This window comes from Poecilia formosa, unplaced genomic scaffold (assembly GCF_000485575.1).
Source record: "Poecilia formosa unplaced genomic scaffold, Poecilia_formosa-5.1.2 Scaffold6, whole genome shotgun sequence".
Classification (NCBI taxonomy): Eukaryota; Metazoa; Chordata; class Actinopteri; order Cyprinodontiformes; family Poeciliidae; genus Poecilia; species Poecilia formosa.
This window is the reverse complement of record NW_006799945.1, coordinates 5,138,530-5,159,432: the sequence shown is the minus strand read 5'-3', so window position 1 is coordinate 5,159,432 and position 20,903 is coordinate 5,138,530. Positions and strand designations below refer to the sequence as shown.

Here is a 20,903-nt window from a genome sequence, read left to right as displayed (position 1 = left end):
AAAGAATTGAAGGATTACTTTGTTTTTTTTCTTTTTGTTTTTTTTTTTTGCATTCCTTGGCTTTGGCTTTAGTGTTTTACATCCCTGCTCTCAACATCCATATCTTCACTTTTAAACTGTCAAAATCCACTTAATTTTCCAGCTGCAACCTTCCTGCACTTTCATGTCCCAGTCCGCTTCCTCCATCCGTCTCTCCCTTCGTTCGAGTTAACTGTTCCTCAGCCAGCAGAGCTTCGTCCCTCAGGATTCTGTCCACTCTGACGTCCCCTCCTCCTCCTCCTCCTCTTCTTCTGTCACTGCACATCTTTGCCCTCAGCAGGGTGGCTCCTGCCACAGTGGCCCTGCACCGGCCCCCTTGCTTTGAAGCCGTGCAGCTGTTTTCAAATCCGACCTCTCGGTTTTGATCCTCACTTTCCTCTTGGACGTGTCGTCCCCGTGGACACGTCATTCCTGCTGGTCTTTTGTGGCAGTCTTCATATTTTAGCCGTTTCATGTAGCGGAGGGTGTGAGAGGCGCGCTTATTGACGCTGCGGGACATTCTTGGACACGCTCTGGACTTCATGGTTTATTTTTGGGATTCTGGATTCAGGGACAGTAGTGGTTGGATTTGCTCAGGTGATTAAATGGGAAGAGTTGAAATGAATGAATGCATGGAGGTTTGGTAGCGCCTGGTGCTGTATGGCCAGATGCCAGAAAGCTTACTTAAGCATACAAACTTAATTATGCTGCATTTCGAAGGACCAGTGTTTATTTTGGAAATACTCTTACCTCTCTTCTCCATTCATCCTGCATCTATCCCTTCTTGTCCTTGTAGGAGTGTGAGGGACTGGTGCTTGTCTGAAATAGTCATGGGTTCACCATGGACACGTTGCCAGTCTTTAATTAGATATGTACCTTTTTTTTTTTTTTTTTTTATCATAAAATACCTGATCATTCATCAAATCCTGGAGGAATTGTTTATATCATGTTTAAAAATGTAATCTCAGCTTTGCATAAAACAAACATGTATCCAAAACAAAGAGGATCCATATTGGCCATTTAAGAATAAATAGCATTTATAGGTTAACTCAATCTGAGCTGGAAATAAAAGTTAACTACCAAGATTGTTTTTATTACTACATTTTCAGAGATGTTTTTTTTTCTTGTTGTTGTTGTGCAGTTGTTTAAAAATGAAGGCTTTTCTCCACTAGCTGCCATCCAAATGCATTTTATTCTTTTCAACTTAAAAAAAATGTAATTTGTGTATTTATATGAGAAGTAGAAAAGTTTAAATCTGTCAAATTGAATTAAATAAAATGAGAAAATAGTTTTCTAAGTTATTTTTATATTGATATGGATGCTGAAATGATGCATAAATCATTTATATAAAAAAACCAACTTTTGAACAAAGTTTTTTTGTTTTATTTTACAGCTTTAATTCAGTTATGGATTTCACTTCATCCTCCTCCACCACTTTACGCTGTTTAACATAAAAATGTTAAAGTTTTAAATGCTAGAAAAGAAAAAAGAAATGCTTTACATAAATTCGGACTTGCTAGTTTTACAAATGAAACAAAAGTAAATTAAAAAATATATATACATCCGGACTTAAAATGTTCTTTATAAAGTAAAATACCAGTTTTCTAAATTGTACTTGGCAGCTCAATTAACTTTTACATTTTTCATATTTCCTATTAAAGCGAGCTGATTTAAACTTTTTTTTTTTAATTATTATTTAAAAATCCAGTGTCCTTGTTGCGTACGTGAAGGCGCACCTCCGCCTCCAGCAGGTGTCCGGTCCCGTCCGTCAGCACAGAGGGGGAGGTGTGGTCGTGTGGGCTGAAATGGGCTCTTAAGGGAGAGGAGGCTGTGCGCCGCTCTCACCTTTGCAACAGATAAGCCGGAGCTGAGCATCCAGCGCAGTGTGGCTGCCACCTTAATCTGTTTTTAATGACACTGTGGAGGATCCCGGGAGGCTCTGCGCTGCTCTCCCCTCAGTAGGAGTGTGGGTTTCCCTGCAAGTTTCAGAAACAATCTCTCTTTTTTTTTCCACCTTCTCTTAGTTTTTAACAAAATGACTCCCAAACTACATTAAAACCTGATCTTTTCAGATCACCTTAAATGTAAATATTCAATCAACTCTCAAGCGTTTTCTCACATCCCTCCCTACCCCCCACCCCTCCCCTCGCCCTTTATGAGCGTAAAATTTCGCTATTTATCCACAAACAAACGCTCCACGTTAATAGGTTTCCCACCAGCGCTTTGAAATCCCCCCATTACCACATTCTTTGTGCAATAATTGTCAATCATCCACATTAAATTGATAGGCTTTAAATGGACAACAATAATGGCTCAAATTGTCTTACAATAGAGCAGCTAAGCGGGATGATTTGCTATTGCTGACATGCCCGCGGCTTTACCAGCTCCGCATAATGCCACAGGTTAATGCATAAATAAGCAAATCAAATCCATGCGTTACCCCAATTCAACTCATTTAATTCCTCTTTAATAAAGAAGACGCCCCCACCGGCGACCCCCACCGGCGGGCCCCTCCGCGGCCCCCTTCCTCCTCCAGCCATTTACCTCGGATTTGTGCGATGAATGCCATAAATGTAAATCAATCTAGATGAGAAAGAATCCCATTGAAAGAGCGGAGAAATTTCATCTGGGAAAAGAGGGGACAAACGAAGGAGGGGCCCGCTCATAAAAAGCAGCTGTTTCACAGTAATCTGTTTTCGTGCCCTGTCACTCACCTTGCCTTTTCTCTATCTCTGCTTCTTCTCTCTTAAGGAAGAAGAAGAAGAAGAAGAAGGGGAAAAAAGTCCCCCTCCATTGTGTTTACTTGCCATATCTTCTTTCCCATTACTTTGCGCACAGTTCATATTCCTGCAGAGAAAAGAGAGAACAGAGCTCAAACTTGCCCATCTCTCTCTCTCTCTCTCTCTCTCTCTCTCCCGGACAATCCCCTTGTAGTTGTTGAAGTGAAAAGAGGAGTGCATGGATGTCAAATTGCCCTCAAAACACCATGAAAGATTGATTTGCAGCACTTTTCAGGGCCCTGACATTACTTGGAGGGAGGCTGAATGGGGAAACCTGTGAGCCGGGGATGGAATAAAGATGTCCTCTCTGCTGGAAAAAAGAAGGAAAACTGCCCATTTAGCCCCCAGTCCATCAAGCCCGAAAAATAGTCAGGAGAGCAAAAGACGGGGGGAAAAAAAAAAAAAAAAAAAAAGCAGAGGGCCAAGCAAAAAGAAAGGGGCCCACATATATAAATATATATGTATACGTAGAGAATATATATCTATGCGCACTCATCTAAGATGTTGCCACAATACAGAGGGGGCTCAGAAACACCCATGAATATTAAACCGCTTACCTCAACAAGGGCTTGAAAAAGTGCGCCACGTCAAAGCAGCTTTGCATGTTTTCCCCTCTCTCTCTCTCTCTCTCTCTCTCTCTCTCCCTCTCTCTCTCTCTCCCTCTGTGTGTTTTTTCTTCCTCTTCACGCGAACAATGCTGGGGGAAAAAAATAAAGGCTTGTTTCCATTCTTGTTATTCGCGCGCTAACTCCTAACAAAAAATTAATATGAGCAGCGCATGAATACGAAATGCATGAGAAGAAAATGGGCGAGCATCTCCCAGACTCGCTGACCCACTTCAAATAATAATAATAATAATAATAATAACAATAAAAATAATGATGATGATGATGATGATAATAATAATAAAAACTGACAGCATTAGTTTGTTTTTTAAAGAAAGGTTTACATTCTCAGACAAAATAATAAAAAAAAGTCCACTGCATATCTGCTTTGGACAAACTTCTGCTTTGTTTTAGTCTTCGGTGAAGTTTAACTTATATTTTTTTCTCTTTTTTGATTATGAAAAATACTGAAAGTTTTTTTTTTTAAATTCTGCCTCTAGAAATCCTGAGTTTTGTAGCACTTTTGTAGAAACACAGAAATGGCAGGAATGAAGTTTTGCACTTCAGTCTTCTACATATTTTACTGTCCTGACAAGTATTTGATTGAGAAAGAGAAAGAGGCAAAAAAAAGGGGGGCGGGGGGGGGAGTTTTTTTTAACAAGAATTTATGAAGATTGAAAACAACAATTATTTACAACATGTTGAAACGATCAGATTTGAATAAACTTTGTTTTGACTGCCATCCTTAAAATGAAGGAAAAATTCAAATAAAAAAAAATCTAACGGAAAAAAAAGCACAAAAAAGGGAATGAAACACAACATTTATATTCACATATTTCGTTACTTGTAGTTTTAAAACAGAAATACAAGAAGTCTTGTCTTTTAAAATGTGCATGGTGTTTAGCCATAAATAATTTTTTTTTTTTTCCAAGTAAATATATTTTTTTCGTATGTTTCCAAGTTTTCCTCTGCCACTGGGTCGGACCATCCCGTTGGTGCGCCTCGCCGCAGCGGGCAGGTCCACATGGTGAGGGGTGTGTCTTTAATAACTAATTAGGCCCGGGGTCACACCAGCCACTTATATAAAGAGACCCCTCACAGCCCGGTGCTGCAGCAGTTTCCTACGCGCACACGGTCTGGAGCGAGGAGGACGGACTCTGCCTCTGTGTCCAGCCCCGTTCATTCACCGCTTCCTTCCTCTCTCTCTCTCTCTCTCTCTCTCTCTCGCTCTCGCTCTCTCTTTCTCTTTCACGCGTGATGGGCTCCGTGCTGCCCGCCGACGCTCTGGCTCTGAAGCCCGGATTTAAGTGCTCCGGCCGCTCGCTGTCGGACGTGATCACCTCGGACATCCTGCACAGCTTCCTGTACGGCAGGTGGAGGAACGTGCTGGGCGAACACCTGGCGGAGGAGCGGCAGAGCGGCAGCAGCCCCAAGACCGCCTTCACGGCTGAGGTTCTGGCCCAGTCCTTCGCTGGAGGTGAGGCTGATCCGCCGGGTCACTTTGGGGAACTATTATTGATTTTTTTTTTTTTTTTTTTTTTTTTACTCCACTTTTAAACTAATTGAATTCTGCCAATTTTTTTTTAAGAAATAAGACGTGCGTAAGAGCGCGTCAAAACCAACAGCATGAGGGGAAAAAAAATACATTTCGTTCTGTGCAAAGTAGTTCAAGTCAACTAGAAAATGTGTTGATTTGTTTATGCACAACATAAATAATTTACCCAACAATCCCTGCGCGGGTTAGAAATCTAGAAGAACTTTCACTGACCCTCTCCAACATTTCATCCCTGCTCGCACTTTCCCTCTCTCTCTTTTTTTCCCCTGCTGCTTTTATTTCGAGCCATTAAACGCATTAACCCTCGCACAGCCCTCGGACCCCGCAGCTCGGAGGCTTGTTACTCGTAACTGGCGCCGATTGAAAGACGCGGAGCATTAAATTCATTTGGTTAACTTTGCGCTTGACCTGGGAAAGTTTCCCACTTAAACCTCTCGGACAGAAAGGTTTTCTTTCTTTGACATTTTCTCTTTTTTTTTTCTTTTCCTTTTTATCCACGCATTCATCAATCTCCGGACAGTCTCTTTTCCTCCCTTGGCAGCTATGAGAGACTCTGGAGGCTCTTTTTTTTTTCTTTCTCTTCCTTTTAAGAGATTTGCTGTTCCTCGCATAATGCGCCGTGAAGGCTAAATCTAATGCTATTCATTGCATGTCAACCATCTAATCGCCTTTCCATTTTTTTTTGTCGCAGAAATTCCTCCGTCCTTTTAAACAAGCCTCCGTCTCATTCAGCGCAAATTTATTGCGACAAAGTTCTAAAAAGGATAATGAATTTGGAATTAGTCGTTCCCTTTTTCTTTTTTCTTTTTCCCCCCCGAGTAAACTGTAATGAAAATCACATCTGATGCATGACAAATTGCTGGACCCTGAGCAATAGAGGATCGTTTAACCCCTACTCACTTTTCTGAAATGTGAATCTTTGAATTTAACTTTAAAGAATCACTTTTTTTCTTCTTCTTCTTCTCCTTCGCGGGAAAAAAAAAGCTTTAAGGGGGAGTTGGTGGTGGTGGTGGTGTTTCTTGCACAACAACAACAACAAAAAAATTCAATTCATCCAGATAATCGAATTAAACGCAGGGTGAGGTGTGGCTTAATATTTCGTGACTAAAATAAGATTCAGTTCATTTGCTGCTTTCACCACTGAAAGCGTTCATTCAGAGGTTTTTTTTTTTTTTTCCAGACGTTTTGCACTCATTTGTGTTCGGGCCTTTTCTTTTCTTTTCTTTTGTTTTTTCTTGCATTCGTAGAGGTGCAGAAGCTCTCCAGTCTGGTGCTTCCCAGCGAGGTGATCATCGCCCAGAGCTCCATCCCGGGAGAAGGCCTGGGCATCTTCTCCAAGACCTGGATCAAAGCCGGAACAGAGATGGGCCCCTTCACCGGGAGACTCCTGTCCCCCGAACATGTGGACTTGTTCAAGAACAACAACCTGATGTGGGAGGTGAGCGCACTCTGTTACGCGTGGGACTTTACTGGGGCAAATTAAAAAAAATAAATAAATCACAGACTTTATCGTGCATATTTCGACAATACAATTTATTTGGACTGAACAGAACAGCTGAGTTAGAGCAGCTCAACTCAGATTGCTCGTATTTCACCGCAAATGTCATTTCATAACATTTCAAAGATTTAATTCATAACCAAACAATAAATAAATCCAACACAAAAAAACAATAAAAACATGCAAATTCAGTTAAATAAATTCCAGTTGGATTTATTTCCTCAATAAATGTGTTGTTTTGGAAATCTTACAGGGCCACCAAAAATATTTTCTGGGGCCCCGGGTCAAAGTAAAATGGGTCCTGCGATGCTTCTGCTTTGAACACTAATGTGGAAAAAAAAAAGAAGTAATTATTTTCTTGATTTTTCCGTCGGTAACACATCCACGTCGTTCTTCAGGTGTTCAATGAGGACGGCACGGTGCGGTACTTCATCGATGCCAGCCAGGAGGACCACCGCAGCTGGATGACCTACATAAAGTGCGCTCGGAACGAGCAGGAGCAGAACCTGGAGGTGGTCCAGATCGGCAGCAGCATCTTCTACAAAGCAGTGGAGGTGAGCCTCACGACGAACTGAGTTCAGTCAGGGCCTCCAATAAACCTGAGCTGAACTAAATTGGCTCTGCTTTTGGCTTTATTTCCAGCTCACAGTGAAGCAATAATGAATAAATTAATTAATAAAAATTCCTAATACTTACAAACTTATCTGTAAGTGTTTGGATTTTTATCTGACACTCAGCACGGCACACACAGTATTTGTTTCTCTGTAAGAGTCACCGCAAAGTTCGCTTATACCTCAACTAACCTTGAACGCTTATTTCTGAAATCAAGCAGGAATAATAAACGCTGATATTTTTATATCTCTCCCTCGCTCAGACCATTCCGCCTGACCAGGAGCTCCTTGTCTGGTATGGAAACACGCACAACACATTCCTGGGAATTCCTGGAGTTCCTGGGATGGACGAAGAACACCAGAAGAAAAGCAGGAATGGTGAGTTTCTTCCTCTTGGGAACTCTCTGGCCAGAGCAAATTTCAATCTTCACTCATCGCCTCCGCTGTTTTCCTCTCCCAGACGACTCCCACTCCACCGAGGGGCCCTCGTCGTGTTCTCCTCCTTCCGTCGCCGCCACCTCCACCGGCCGGATGCGCTGCGTCATCTGCCACCGCGGCTTCAACTCCCGCAGCAACCTGCGCTCCCACATGCGCATCCACACCCTGGACAAGCCCTTCGTGTGCCGCTTCTGCAACCGCCGCTTCAGCCAGTCGTCCACGCTGCGGAACCACGTCCGCCTGCACACCGGCGAGCGGCCGTACAAGTGCCACGTCTGTCAGAGCGCCTACTCCCAGCTGGCGGGCCTGAGGGCGCACCAGAAGAGCGCACGGCACAAACCTGCGGCGCACGCCTCCGACGCGCCCCCGCAGGTTTCCCCCCCCCCCCCCCCTCCTCCTCCTCCTCCTCCTCCTCCACCTGCACAGCAGATGGCCGCCATGCAGCATCAGATGCCTCTGGTCCACCACATTCCCACCATGGTGTTATGATAGCGGACACCGGGTCCGGCCGTGGCATAGAACAACGACGCACTTTAGACTTAGAGCTGTGGTGGAAATGTAAAGAAGCGCTGATGTAATTGTGAATCTTCTATGGAAAGTTTTCTTTTTCCTTTCTTGTAGTGTCTTCACATTTGGCCATCATGTGGTCAGAATGTAGACATTAAGATTTATCCGAGCAAATTATGGAAAATTAATTAACTACATTCCCCCCCACACACACACACACACCCCACACCCCATCCTGTTGATTCGTTTGTTTTGTTTTCTCCTTATAAAGTCAGACAAAACGAACAGATGATGTATTGAACTTCCGGACAGATGTTCTTATAACGTTCAGCAGCTGAGGGGGGGGGAAAAGCATCAAGTCAGATTTACTGAGCAAATTCCACGATGGTCAAGCTGGGGTTTTTTTTTTCCACTGTAAAATATAAATGGTCACTTTAAACCTGTACAGAATGGAGATTTGTGTAATTGTAAAATTGTATCATGTGAATGTAAATACATCTGTGCATTCTTCTATTCTAAATAAATGATATGTGATTTAAATGGTCGACTGTTCAGAAAACAGTGGAAACTCAGTTGTGACAATTGAGATACGTTTTGGAAATAACTGACATCCAAGAAAACCAAATGTAATCTGATTACATGAAAACGAATTAGTGTCGCTGATTGAAATTAAATGAAACTTTCTAACATGCAACATACAGAATATGCTTAATTTACATAACATATACATTTATTTGAAATAAATTTGATCTAAGTATAACCTCATAAGACACTTTTCAAATCTACATAAACTGAGATAAGACCAACAACAAAAATAAAATTATGTAAAATATATATATATATTTGCATTACATTAAACCAATAATCATTTATTGGTTTATTGTATTAAAATAAACTATTACATTAAGCTAATAATTATTTATTCTAAGGTATATGTAAAAGTTTTTGTTTCAAAGTTGTTGTTTTTTTTGTTTTGTATTTTTTTTTGAAAGAAATGGAAATTAGTTACATTATAAGTTCTTATGTTTGGTCACCTGTCTCTATTTTGATTTTAGATAATAAATAAACGTAATTTAATTTAGTTAAATAAATAAATGTGACGATAGTGTCTCTCGGGGGCCAGTGAGTGGTTAAAATAAAAGCCATAATACTGGATAAATTAAGTTAAATTCTTTGCATATAAACCAGTATAACCAAAGGGCTGATAGCTGTGAATCACTGTTTTCTTTTAGCCAAATTAAGATGTTTGTGATTTTATAGACGTTTTTAGAACCCACTGATATGTAAAATCATTTTTTCTTTTTTTCTGAAAATCTGAAATTCTTCCGCCTTATCACCCAGTAAACCACAGTGGGGGGAAAAGGGGGTTTATAGTTTTGATAAGTAGCACAGTTTATATCAAACTCTCCACTACATATGTGGAAAGTTCTACTTTCTGATGAGGAAAAATAATATCTAAAATATTCTGTTACAACTTCTAAAAAAAATTCAATAAGCCTGGTATTCACCAACTCCACTTTCAGCCCTTATATCCTCGGTAACTTGGAGGTTGAAAGGTTGTGACAACTTAAAAAATAATAGAGAGGATACATGTGGTCTAAAAAAAATTAAATCCCTTTCTGTTCTACTTGCAGCCCTAAAATCATTATTTTTATGGATTCTTCTGCTTTTTGAGAGCAGACTTCACTTCATAGGTTTGATTCTCTGGTTCCAATACATTGCTGTATTATTCTTCCTCCACTTTTCCGAATACCACCTGCAATTACTCATTAGGTCCACACGATGGCGACAAACACATCGGAAAAGATTAGCAGAAACTTGACGCTCTGAGAAACTTAAAAAGACTCAAACGAGACAACAAAACGATCCGCATCATTCTTTAATCAGTTTGTAGGTCAGAATACTGGGCTTACAAAGTAATTTTCTTTTTTTTTTTCTTTTTTTACCACATATGGCAGGATGTTACTGTGGACTGAGTGCTGTGTACTTGTGAGCTGTCAGACATTGTCCAGCTTCCTTAAGCAGGAGTTTTCAGACAAGTCATCATTAGTACAAGTACAGCACAACCCAGAGTTTAGGTGAAGCAGATGTAAACATGAATGCCCTAGCAACAGTAGATACAGTGGGACACATTATGGAAGAGACTGATGGGAGGGTTTTGCATCACCGTTGACCGACCACACGTTCTGCCCTGCCCAGAGAGAGAAACGTATTTAGCTCACTCATAGACATACAAATTGCTCTTATAAATCGAGACGGCTCGCTGGATGAAGGGCACCTTGACACCGGCAGCTTGAAACTGTCTCCTCCCTCCCATTGGAGCAACAACAGGAGGTTATCCAGTTAATAACATGCCGCACTCCTGAAGGAAGACAGACGCCACACTAATGAAATAACGTTGAAAATGGTAACGTGACCACATCCCTATCAGGCTTAGCACAAAGTATTTGTTCATGAATCTACACCGAGAAGCATCTTTAAAATCTTGAGACGTAGAGTAGCAAAAGGAAAAAGCTGCATAATGAATTCCTCTTTTCACACAACAATTTGGCATAAACGAAACAAACTCACCAGAGACGATCAGTCACAGCATCGTTTAATCCTTCCTGCAGGATTTATCTTGAAGCTCGACTCCTTGTTTTTGCTCAGTAGCTGTTAGTGAACTGACACAAGAAGACAGTGACAAAGCAGGTTTTCAGTTGCAGGGGTTTTTGTAGTCCCCAGACGGCTGCGAGTCAGTAAACAGAGCTGGCAGGAACACACAGTGGAAGGATAGAGTTACTGTAATGTTCTCCCTGACTACAACCTGCATGAGTGTCTGATGAGAAGGCAAGAACAGATGATTAAACGATGATTTAATAAAACCACCAGTAGCATACGGACGTACAGTAATATTCTCAATGCGGAGTGAAAGAAAAAAAATGGAATAAGCAGAAACCTTTAAAAAACAGAAACAGTCTGCAATTCTCTTTCAAAGCAAAACGTTCTACTTATCATATGTTGAAGAATATAAACAGAAGGAAAAATGATTTTAGCTCATCTAGTGCAGAGCAGCTTATATGTTGAAATTAAAAGATGATTGCAAAGCTGAATATTTTATGAAGCATAGAAGATGTAAATATCAAAAGAAAGACATAGCATTCATGCTAATAATTGCAATTATTCTCATCATCCAATGATATGCATAACCTTTTACATAAGTACAGTTCTTTCTATTAACACAACTAATGACAGATTTTTCCATAAACATTTAAAGTTATGCAAATATACTCCAATCCCAGTTACTAACCATGTCCCCTTATCAAATGAAGTGAAAATGTGGTGTTTTTTAAATCTTTTTCCTGTGTTGCTGTTGACCTTTTCACGTGGAACTGCGTTCTGTAACCATAGCTACGTTCACAATAAAATGATCAAAATAAAAGCATAATCGTTTGCTGTTATTCACTGTCACTTTGCTGCACAGAAATATTATCCCACAATGGGGATATTATATTCTATTCCTACCTCAACAATAGTTACACTAAACAAAGGTAACTTTACTAATTTGGCCTTTACAGTAAGCTTTATGACATTCCAAGTTAACTTGCTTTTATTATGATTTTGGAGCTGAAAAACAGAGCATTGATGTATATTTAATGTCTTCTTAATGCAGCAGGTCTTTTGCATTTAGCTATATGCCTAAGACAACACACACACACACACACACACACACACACACACACACACACACACACACACACACACTTTTGTATCAATTCCAATGATTTCACATGAGCAGAAGACTGGCCATGTGCATACAGCCAATTAGACTGGAGTGTGTTCTTAAGTCGAGAATATAGATTGGACTTACCCCTATGACGTTTTAGGAAATATTATACAGTGACAAGACAAATTTGGAACTTTTCTACTTGGCACAACATAACCGAACAGCGTTGCGGCATTTGTGATTGTCTTGGATTGCTTTGCTTTTAGAAAATCATAAAGGACTACATCCGGCCATTAGCTGGTGACCTTAAACGCCTGTGGTATGCAGTAGGACAATAATCCAAAACACACCAGCAAATTCTCTCTGTGTGGTCCAAAAATCTACACACAAAATCAGTTCTGGAAAGCCGCACAACTCTTTAATTTAAGCAATTCTGTAAACTTCAAAATTCCACCACAGTAATGTCAAAGACTCAATGCCAATCATATGGTTTTGTAAATTCAATGCCATTTACTTGGGAGAGTGAGATAATCAGATTTAGATTCAGTGATTACTTACATTTTGGTCTATAAAATATATGTTTAATTTTGTTGGATGGTCTGACATACTTAAGCAGAAGAAATGTGTAGGGCAGCAATTTTTTTTATTATTATTATTATTATTTTTGCAACAGCGTAAACCCGACAAAGACAGACAATAAGTCGATTGAGTTTATTTAGCCGTGTTCGATTATTCTGTGTTCAGCTAATCGAGTCTTGCCGCTGCTAGAAGATTGTTGTCATTTTTTTCTGTGGCTAGTCTGTAGCGTTAGCAACCAGTTGGATTTGTTTCTCTTCAACACCCTTTCATCCAGCAGGTAGGTGACAGTTTGTGTCAGTAGATTTATATGAATGAAAGCTGATGAGCCCGTTGAGCATTAGCACTAGTTTATGTGAGTAAAGTTTTGTTTTGAAGTGTTAATCTTATCCGACCAAAGTTGAAAACAAACGTTAGCTAACAGCTAACTGGTTCTGCAACCGGTTAGCTAGTTCAGCGCTAGCTTGGGTTGTTAGTTTAGCTGCTTATTAAGCTCTTTTTCTGAATTAACAAGCGCTAAAATCCACAAAGTTATATCAGTGTTTATTGTTACGTTTGTTAGCAGTAGATCTTTTTGCTTTAAGCACAATCAGTAACTTGTTAATGTTTGTCGCCAACATGTCTCTGTTCGGTCATCTCTATTTCAGAAGGAAAGAAAAACTGAACATTTCCTTGTGACTTAAAGAGGATTATGGGTACAGTTTATAAAAAATAATTACGCCAACACAATTTATGTTAATTTATGTATTAACCAGCGACTTATTTATTGCTAAATCACATCTAATTGTTTTTATGGAAAGTTTTTAACTTCAAGAGAAAACTCAAAAATGAGTTTGCTATGCAACAGCTGTCAGGCTGTAAATAGCGCTTTAAATTCACTACAATACTGAGTAAAATTGTATGTAGCTCTGTTCAGTGTTAGAGATTATACAGTTGAAATAAGATGACAAATTAACATTTTTACAGTAAGAAAGATGACACAAACACAGGGTTCCTTTCGGTTTTAATTCACAGCAATTTTAGATGTGGACAAACATATAAAGCAATATAGAGAAATATTTTCATTTGTTAGATTTCCAAAGTTTTTCCTGTTTTTAAAGGGAATTTGATTGACTAAGAATTCATGGCTAAAGGTACCAACATGTTTTTGTTTTTTTTTTTTTACATGAAAAAATTTAGTTGCAGTTATTAATTTGTTTGCTGTGTGTGTTTTTATGGTCTGATGTAAAGCACAAACGTTTGATGCAAATTTACAGAAAAAAAATAAAGTTAGAAAGTGTATGACCTGAGCACCTCAGCTCCACTACTGCAACAAACATAGAAATACCTACAAGAGTAGAGAAAATGTTGAAATTACTACATTAAGAATACGAAGAAATCTGTGCTGGATTAAAAAACGTTTTTTTTCTCTTTCCAGAAAAAAGGCAATAACATCGTTTTGTATCTTTTCATGAATTTCTTTAGGTTGAGGTAGAATGTGTAGCTTTCTATTTGTTGTTGTCAGGTTCTGTATAGGTGCTTTATCGATTCTACAAACCTTGTGGTTGTGATTTTAAAATTAGTTTGATCTGAAACCTTTAAGTGACAAAAAAAAAAAAAACTGAAGAAATCTGCAAGAGGACAGCTCTTGTTCACAGCGCTGCGTGTGTTCCAGGATGTTAGGATGGATTGGGGTCCAGTTCTGCCGGACAGCTTGGTTTTGGAGATCTTCCTGCACCTGCCCCACGATGCCGTGCTGAGAGCCGGCCTGACCTGCAGACAGTGGCAGGCGGTCTCCAGAGATGAGTTCCTGTGGAGGGAGCTGTTCTACAGTTACTACCGGATACCGCGCTCCGTTCCTCGACACCCGTGTAGGTTTCAATAGAGTGATTGTTGTAGTTTTGTCCGTATTGGTTTTGAAGATGCGTGCTTTTTAAAAAAAAAAAATAATAATAATAATAATAAAAAAATGATTGTCCGTTTCGGGCCTGTGTGCAGCGGCCGTGTCGTGGTACAGGGAGTTCAAGCGTCTGTATGACTGCATCCCTTGTGTGGAAGTCCAGACGCTGAGGGAGCACAGTGACCAGGTGCTTCACTTGGCTTTCTCTCACAGGGGCCATCGCTTCTCTTCCTGCTCTAAGGACTGCACAGTGAAGGTACTAGGCTTTTTGTTTTTTTTTTTGCATCTCTTGTTTGTTTTAAGAGCCTTGAATCTTCACTTTGACCTGAAATGTGGCAAAATCATCAGAACATCCTGAGAACAACCTACCCGACTTTTAATAAAATTTAATAACGCTCACTAAGCCCCCCTTTTTTTTTTTTAAATTGTGGAACAGTTTTCAGATCATTTTCATGATGCTTCAGACCAAATGTTGTCTCTCCCCTTTGTCCAATTGGCTCTTTCTTCTAAACCTCTCTTTCAGCTGTGGGACACGGAGCGGCAGGATGGAAACATCTCGCTGGTGCACAGCTCCAGCATGCGTCAGTTCAACTGGGGCTACACCCAGTTCTCCCAGTTTAACCCAGACGATACCCTGCTGCTTGTATCCGGCGTCTACCTGGGACCACACCACTCGTCTTCTGGGGAAATTGCCGTCATTAGTCTGGGTAGGAACATCGGCAAAAACACCCGCACGGCTTCCAGCTGCCAAGTGGCGATTGATTTTGGGTTTAAAACGAATTCATCGCAGGAGTTTTCTAACCGCGCTGAAGTGTTTAGACATAGTGCGTTAACATAGTGAGCCTTGACTTTAGCCTCAAGATCAAGAAGTACGGTGGCTTGCAGACGTATTCATGAGGTTTTTTCTTGTTTTTGCCATGTTGTAGCTACAAACCTCAATGTATTGTTTTTTTGGTATCCTTTTAGATGAACCGATACAAAGTATTGCATAATTGTTAGGCAAAAAAAGAGGAAAATTACACCTACTTTCCTCTTTTTGTAGCATTTCCATTTATCCGTTTTACTCTGAGATTCTGTCAACAAGGACGACTGTCATTCATTCACTCCACAAATATTGCCATTATGGAAGAGTGCTAGATGCTTTGGCCATCATACAAAAACACATTGTGTGATAGAAAACCAACTCTGCCGATCACCCTGGTGAAACATGGCGGCGGCGGCGGCATCATGCTGTGTGGAAACTGGTCGGAGTTAAATAGAAAACGAATTTCATTCATGCAACGTCACCTTTTGAAGCAAAGAGCGGCAATGGGACGGTTTAGATCAAGGTGTATTCACGGGGTAGAATGGCCTAGTCAAAGTAATGAGAGGACTCAAACTGAGAATTTGTCACAAGAATTTAAAACAGGAAAGGTAGTGTTGCATAAAAACTTGTCTGAAAAAAAAAAAAACATAAAACTTATCAGGTTGTTATTTGTAAATCAAACATTGAAGTCATGTATAATTTTCTTTTTTCTTTTTTTTTTTTTTTACCTCCTGCTACACTGCGTTGTTTCGGTCTGTTAACGTAACATTCCAGTGGAATCTATTGAGGTTTAAGGTTTAAGAACCTCACCGTTGGCTCTTCTAATGTTTCGTTCCAGACAATTACACGCTGCTGTCGCGGGTCAGGAACAAACCGTACGACGTGTTTGGCTGCTGGCTGAACGAGACGCACCTGATCTCGGGGAACCTGCACTGGATCGGCAACATGACGTCCTGCTCGGTTCTGTGGCTCAACAAAGCTTTCCAGGTCGATTTGCCTGAACTGGTGGAGAAAACAAACAAACAAACAAAAAAACCCAGCAGTTTCTTATGCCATCCTCGTCTGTTTGTTTCTTTATGTCGCCCAGGATATTGAGTCCGAGAACGTGAACGTCGTGAAGCGTCTTTTCAAGATCCAGAACATCAACGCCAGCACCATCCGGACGGTGATGGTGGCGCACTGCCGCCGCCACGACAACCCGGACCTGCTGCTGGACTACGAGGCTCAGTCTCAGGCGAGGCGGCAGAAAGCGGAGCAGGACAATCAGCATCACCCTCTTCTTTTCGACCTGGGGGCCTCGGACAGCGAGGAGGAGGAGGAGGCGGAGAGCGAGGAGCAATGCGGCACGGACGGACGGAGTCACGGCTTCTCGTCCGCACGGACCCCCCAGCCCACGATATCCGGCCTGGACCACGTCATTCATGTACGATGGAGATTAAGTAGGGATTTAAAAAAAACAAAAAAAACAACTCTTGTTGTCTTTTCTGACGTTTTCTTTCTTCCCATCCAGAGCCGTAAACACGTGGGGGCCAGGGAGCTGCAGATTGAGACCCAGGTTGCTCAGATGATGGGTAGAGCCTACACCAAGGCCCCCGACCCCAGCCTCATCAACCCCTCCGAGCCCGGAGAGGGCGAGGATAAAACGTACTTACTCTTCACCACCGGCAGCCTTACCTACTCCCCCCACCAGATAGGTAGGGCTATTCAAAATGTGCTAAGACCAAACCGAAGCTTCGGTCTCCTCATGCCGTCGTTTGGTTTCCTCTCAGGCATTAAGCGCATCAAGCCCGACCAGATGACCACCTCCGGCCCCGTGCTCGGAGAGGAGAGGAGCTCCGAGGAGTTCTTTGATTCACTGGACCACGTCATTGACATTCACGGCCACATCATTGGAATGGGCCTTTCTCCTGACCACAGGTAAAGTAGTCAACGGCACACACTGGAAATCTGGAGTCCTTTTTTTTTAATCCAGTGTTTTGGTTCTCCACAAATGGATTCTATCTGTAGTTTTCACGTTCTTGATACGTCTAGAAAAACTAAATAATTACGGGAAATGTCTTTTTATGTATAGATTTGATTCATTTTTTTTTTCTTTCCATAAATTCATGTTGACCATTAGTATTTTGTATAAATTAAATGGTTTTGAAACTACATGAAGTTAAGTCCGGAAAACTCTGCAATTTTCTTTTGACAACACAACGTGCGGCGTCGCGGCCAGAAATGAGTCGGAAACGCAGCGGACGTCGGTGTCAGCTGCTCTCCACTTAGTGATTCTGACTCCGGCTCTCCTGCTGTCGTCGGTCAGGTACCTGTACGTAAATAGCCGAGCTTGGCCGAAGGGATGCGTGATCTCAGATCCCATGTCCCCGCCTCCCATCGCCGAGGAGATAGACATGCACGTCATCGACCTGAAGAGCTTGAGGGAGGAGAGGAGAAGCCTCCGGGCCCACCGGGCCTTCACGCCCAACGACGAGTGCTTCTTCATCTTCCTGGACGTCAGCAGGGACTTCGTTGCCAGGTAGGATGCAGACACATTTAGTCGCGCTGCGGAGGAGGGCTGCAGCCAACAGTGATGTTAATTATCGATTATTCTGAAGATTAATCGATTAATCGGATAAAATTGTCAGCACATTCCGCAGATGTTTCATTTGAGCTATTTTCATCCAGTATCAGAAATGCATTGAAACATGGAAGTAAACACATAATTCAGTTATTTTCTTAAATAAGAAAATAAAAATGCAGCATTCTTAAAAAAATAAACTTTTAACATCAACATGTGAAAAGCTCGGCCCTCTCTGCCTGACTTAACGTCGGTACATTGTGGGACTAATCTGATCATGCTTTGGATGAAATGTTTTATAAAAATTGAAGCTAAAACTATGCTACTTGAGGAGTTTTGTGTCGAGCATATTTATAAATGTTTTTATTTTTATCTTGTACGCAAAACGTCTGCATTTTTAGTTGATCGCTGCTCTGATTAAGCTGGTCTTTTTATGAGTCTGTATGTTCCAGTTAACAATGAATCGATTGCTGGATTATTAGACAATGATTTCAGTTATCGATTCATCACGATTAATCGTTTCGGCCCTAAATTTGGTTGATTGTGATGTGAAAAGATAAAGCTATGACGTTTAAAGGAATATACAATTAATAATCTGGAATATGGTGACGTGCATCGCAGCCTCTTTGTGTGTGAACGTAATACTAAAACACCTCAATGATTCTGGTTGGAACGGGACAGCGGATGCCTTTCCGAAGCTCAGTCTGGTCCCGTTTTGGCTGTAGCTGTTTCTCTGCTGACTTTTTATTTATTTATTTTTTCCCTCCACACCCTCCGGCAGCGGAGCCGAGGACAAGCACGGCTACATCTGGGACCGCCACTACAACATCTGCCTCGCGCGGCTGGCGCACGACGACGTGGTGAACTCGGTGGCGTTCAGCCCCGCCGACCAGGAGCTGCTGCTGTCCGCCAGCGACGACTCCACCATCAAGGTGTGGCGCTCGCCGCGCATGGTGCGCCTCTCTCAGGCGTCGCCCCGGCAGCTGAGGCCCCGCAGCCTGCTGCCGTCCTGGCTGCTGCGCCACAAGAACTCCACGTTTCCGGGCAACGTGAACGGGAAAGCCGTGAGCGAGGGCTGGAAGAAACCCTCGGAGGGGAAGTAGAGCAGAGGGCGGGGGGAGGGAAGAAGACGGAGGTGAGACGGTTCAAACACTCCGCGTGTGTGTCTCTGTGTGTGTGTGAGCAGCGTGTGTTCTCAACCTAAAGCACTCAGAACACAGAGGGAATTGGGGGGATGCAGACACAAGGGGGCGACATTGCACCGACAGAAGGGAGGAATGACATCCAGTGCTGCTACTGAGGATCTTCCCGTTGATACCAGATGAATGAAGTGAGACAGAACTCTGAGACGCTATCATGCTTGTTGTTTTTGTTGTTGTTGTTTTTATCTGTACCGACGCATCCGACCCGAACGGACTAACAGAGACGCAGGGGTGGCTCCTTTCCTAATCATGGTTGTTCTCATTCAGGGTCAAGTGCAGTGACTGACAATTTATTATTATTTTTTATTATTATTCCTAAAACAATCTTTAATTGGTGCCCTTTATGAAACACATCTTTGTTGAATGAAACCACAGTTTAAAAGCTATATTTAATGTAGTCTTCCTTAGTTTTATTGGTCTCACATCCCGTTGTTTAAAAAAGAAAAAAATATATATTGTTATTGTAATAAATGTAGAGTTATTGAGCAGTTTAATATAAAAGTTGGCCCAGAGCATGACTGTAAACAAAAGAGTGTTATATGTGTGTAGCTAACTGTTATTGGAGCTATGTAGTGTGGAAACGTTTATTCATTTCTTATGAGCACAAAGTTTCACCTTTTTAGACATTTTTCTTTTTTTTTTTTGCTTTGTTCTTACCCATGACAAATTGTTTTTTTCTTTTTCTGTTGTTGTTTTTCTGTCGTCGCTTGTAAACAAAAATGTCCAATTTAAAGCCATCACTTCCCACCAGAGAGGGCCTCACTGGATATATGAATTGTTCAGAGCCATCTCTGATGATTTTTAGTTCACTTCTATCTATTTTACGACACACAGTTTGTCCACAGGCTTAATGTTCCTGGCTGGGCTCTTAATTTACTTATTTATTAAACGTTTACTTGTTTGGGATTATCGGTAAAGAGAGATTTGATTGTGAAAGTCAACTTTTTAACGTGTAAATTCGCTCAATTACGGTGAAACGAGAACATCGACGTGGCAAATATGTTGCACTAATCTTTAACGGAAGCAATCAATAAAAAATAAAGCGAATGATTCAAGAAATTGAATGAATTGAAGTCACCTTTTCTTTTTTTTTTTTCTTTTTTTTAAATCTATACGTGATGTTTCTCGTGGCTAAAACTGACGTTAGATTGTTGCTAAAATCATGTTGGTGAAGAATAAAACTTCACGGTACTGCTGTAACTCAACGCTCGGTGCCTCTGAAATAGCAAAAATCAACCGGTTGAAAGTGACTCGTCTTCATTTTCAGCTCCACCTGCAGAAGCTTGAGATACTTTCACCAGGTAGACACTGACGTTTCCATGTGGGCTCCCTGATGAAAGAGGAAATGACTGATCATAAAGCCCCTGTTACTCTTAGTGGTGTGTGTGTTTTTGAGAAATCTCTTGACAAGATCTGTTTTGTTTTTTTTCTTCTTTTGAATGTGTTGAAACGTGTGTAGTAAGTTGGAAACTCTTTCTCAATGTTCCTTTTGCCTCCTTCGTCTCCGTATTTATGTTTCATGCTGTCGGCTGTTGTTTCCATGCACCCTTCAGATAAAACGCATGTCCCACAAAGAATAAACCCGAAGACCTGTCAGATTGATGTTTAAACTGTTGTGCAGCTCTCAATTAAAGGTTGTGGATAGAGAAGTAGATGTGAGTTTTCTTCTTTTTCTCTTTGACACCTTTAATCTACTAACAGATTGATCCCAAGGGGTTTTTCCCGCCTTTGATCTTGTGACTTTGAACTAAAGACGATTCTAAATAGCAGTCTTTCACTTATAACGCATAGTTTTGGGACTGTGACTAAAATCTTCCAGGAAAGTATACCAGTTTTATTTCTGTATATACTCAGAAAACTGAAGTTGATTATTTTGTTTTTGTTTTTGTTCCTCCAAGTCATTCGGTGTCGCTCCCCAATTTGCACATGTAGAAACTTGTTTCTCCTCATTCTTCTCTGCAAAATAGCTCAAGATGAATCGGATTGAAAAATGTGAAAAAGTTGAGTTATGAATCCTTTTGCCAGGCATTGTAGGGAGAATAATTTGCTTTGACGTATTTAGAGAGAGTCTCTTCAATTTGGCATTACAAATGATCACATTATACCTGAACAACAGCATGCAGAAATAAAATTTACCCCATATTGTCAGTACATGGGCAGAGC

At 41.1% G+C, this 20,903-nt stretch overlaps 2 protein-coding genes and 1 long non-coding RNA gene across 4 annotated transcripts; 2 read left to right on the top strand and 1 right to left on the bottom strand.

Annotated features, from left to right (window-relative positions):
• Nucleotides 1-4,468: 4,468 nt before the first annotated feature.
• On the top strand, nucleotides 4,469-8,552 carry prdm12a (PR domain containing 12a). The gene is made up of 5 exons (XM_007569195.2): nucleotides 4,469-4,880; nucleotides 6,206-6,396; nucleotides 6,855-7,010; nucleotides 7,331-7,445; nucleotides 7,528-8,552. Exons 1-5 carry the CDS (start codon nucleotides 4,661-4,663, stop codon nucleotides 7,992-7,994), a joined length of 1,149 nt encoding a protein of 382 aa, XP_007569257.1. The 5' UTR covers nucleotides 4,469-4,660; the 3' UTR covers nucleotides 7,995-8,552.
• Nucleotides 8,553-9,874: 1,322 nt separating this feature from the next.
• Nucleotides 9,875-11,393, bottom strand: LOC103149835 (uncharacterized). 2 transcript variants are annotated; one of them, XR_477510.2, is made up of 4 exons: nucleotides 11,302-11,393; nucleotides 10,584-10,760; nucleotides 10,291-10,374; nucleotides 9,875-10,203 (listed from the first exon to the last, which is right to left on the bottom strand). It is a non-coding gene; the product is annotated as an uncharacterized LOC103149835 (long non-coding RNA). The 2 variants fall into 2 exon arrangements; XR_001664445.1 differs by having other exon boundaries at nucleotides 10,584-10,830; nucleotides 11,302-11,318.
• Nucleotides 11,394-12,468: 1,075 nt separating this feature from the next.
• fbxw5 (F-box and WD repeat domain containing 5) lies at nucleotides 12,469-20,392 on the top strand. Its single transcript, XM_007569176.2, has 10 exons — nucleotides 12,469-12,574; nucleotides 13,949-14,144; nucleotides 14,272-14,429; nucleotides 14,697-14,880; nucleotides 15,817-15,965; nucleotides 16,066-16,401; nucleotides 16,489-16,672; nucleotides 16,748-16,895; nucleotides 17,284-17,496; nucleotides 18,320-20,392. Exons 2-10 carry the CDS (start codon nucleotides 13,958-13,960, stop codon nucleotides 18,639-18,641), a joined length of 1,881 nt encoding a protein of 626 aa, XP_007569238.1. The 5' UTR covers nucleotides 12,469-12,574; nucleotides 13,949-13,957; the 3' UTR covers nucleotides 18,642-20,392.
• Nucleotides 20,393-20,903: the final 511 nt, after the last annotated feature.

Coding starts and splice junctions, on each gene's coding strand:
- prdm12a (XM_007569195.2), top strand. CDS start 4,661: ATGGGCTCCGTGCTGCCCGCCGACGCTCTGGCTCTGAAGCCCGGATTT. Junction 6,397..6,854: donor ACAACAACCTGATGTGGGAG/GTGAGCGCACTC, acceptor GTCGTTCTTCAG/GTGTTCAATGAGGACGGCAC. Junction 7,446..7,527: donor CCAGAAGAAAAGCAGGAATG/GTGAGTTTCTTC, acceptor TTCCTCTCCCAG/ACGACTCCCACTCCACCGAG.
- fbxw5 (XM_007569176.2), top strand. CDS start 13,958: ATGGATTGGGGTCCAGTTCTGCCGGACAGCTTGGTTTTGGAGATCTTC. Junction 14,145..14,271: donor CTCCGTTCCTCGACACCCGT/GTAGGTTTCAAT, acceptor GCCTGTGTGCAG/CGGCCGTGTCGTGGTACAGG. Junction 14,430..14,696: donor CTAAGGACTGCACAGTGAAG/GTACTAGGCTTT, acceptor CCTCTCTTTCAG/CTGTGGGACACGGAGCGGCA.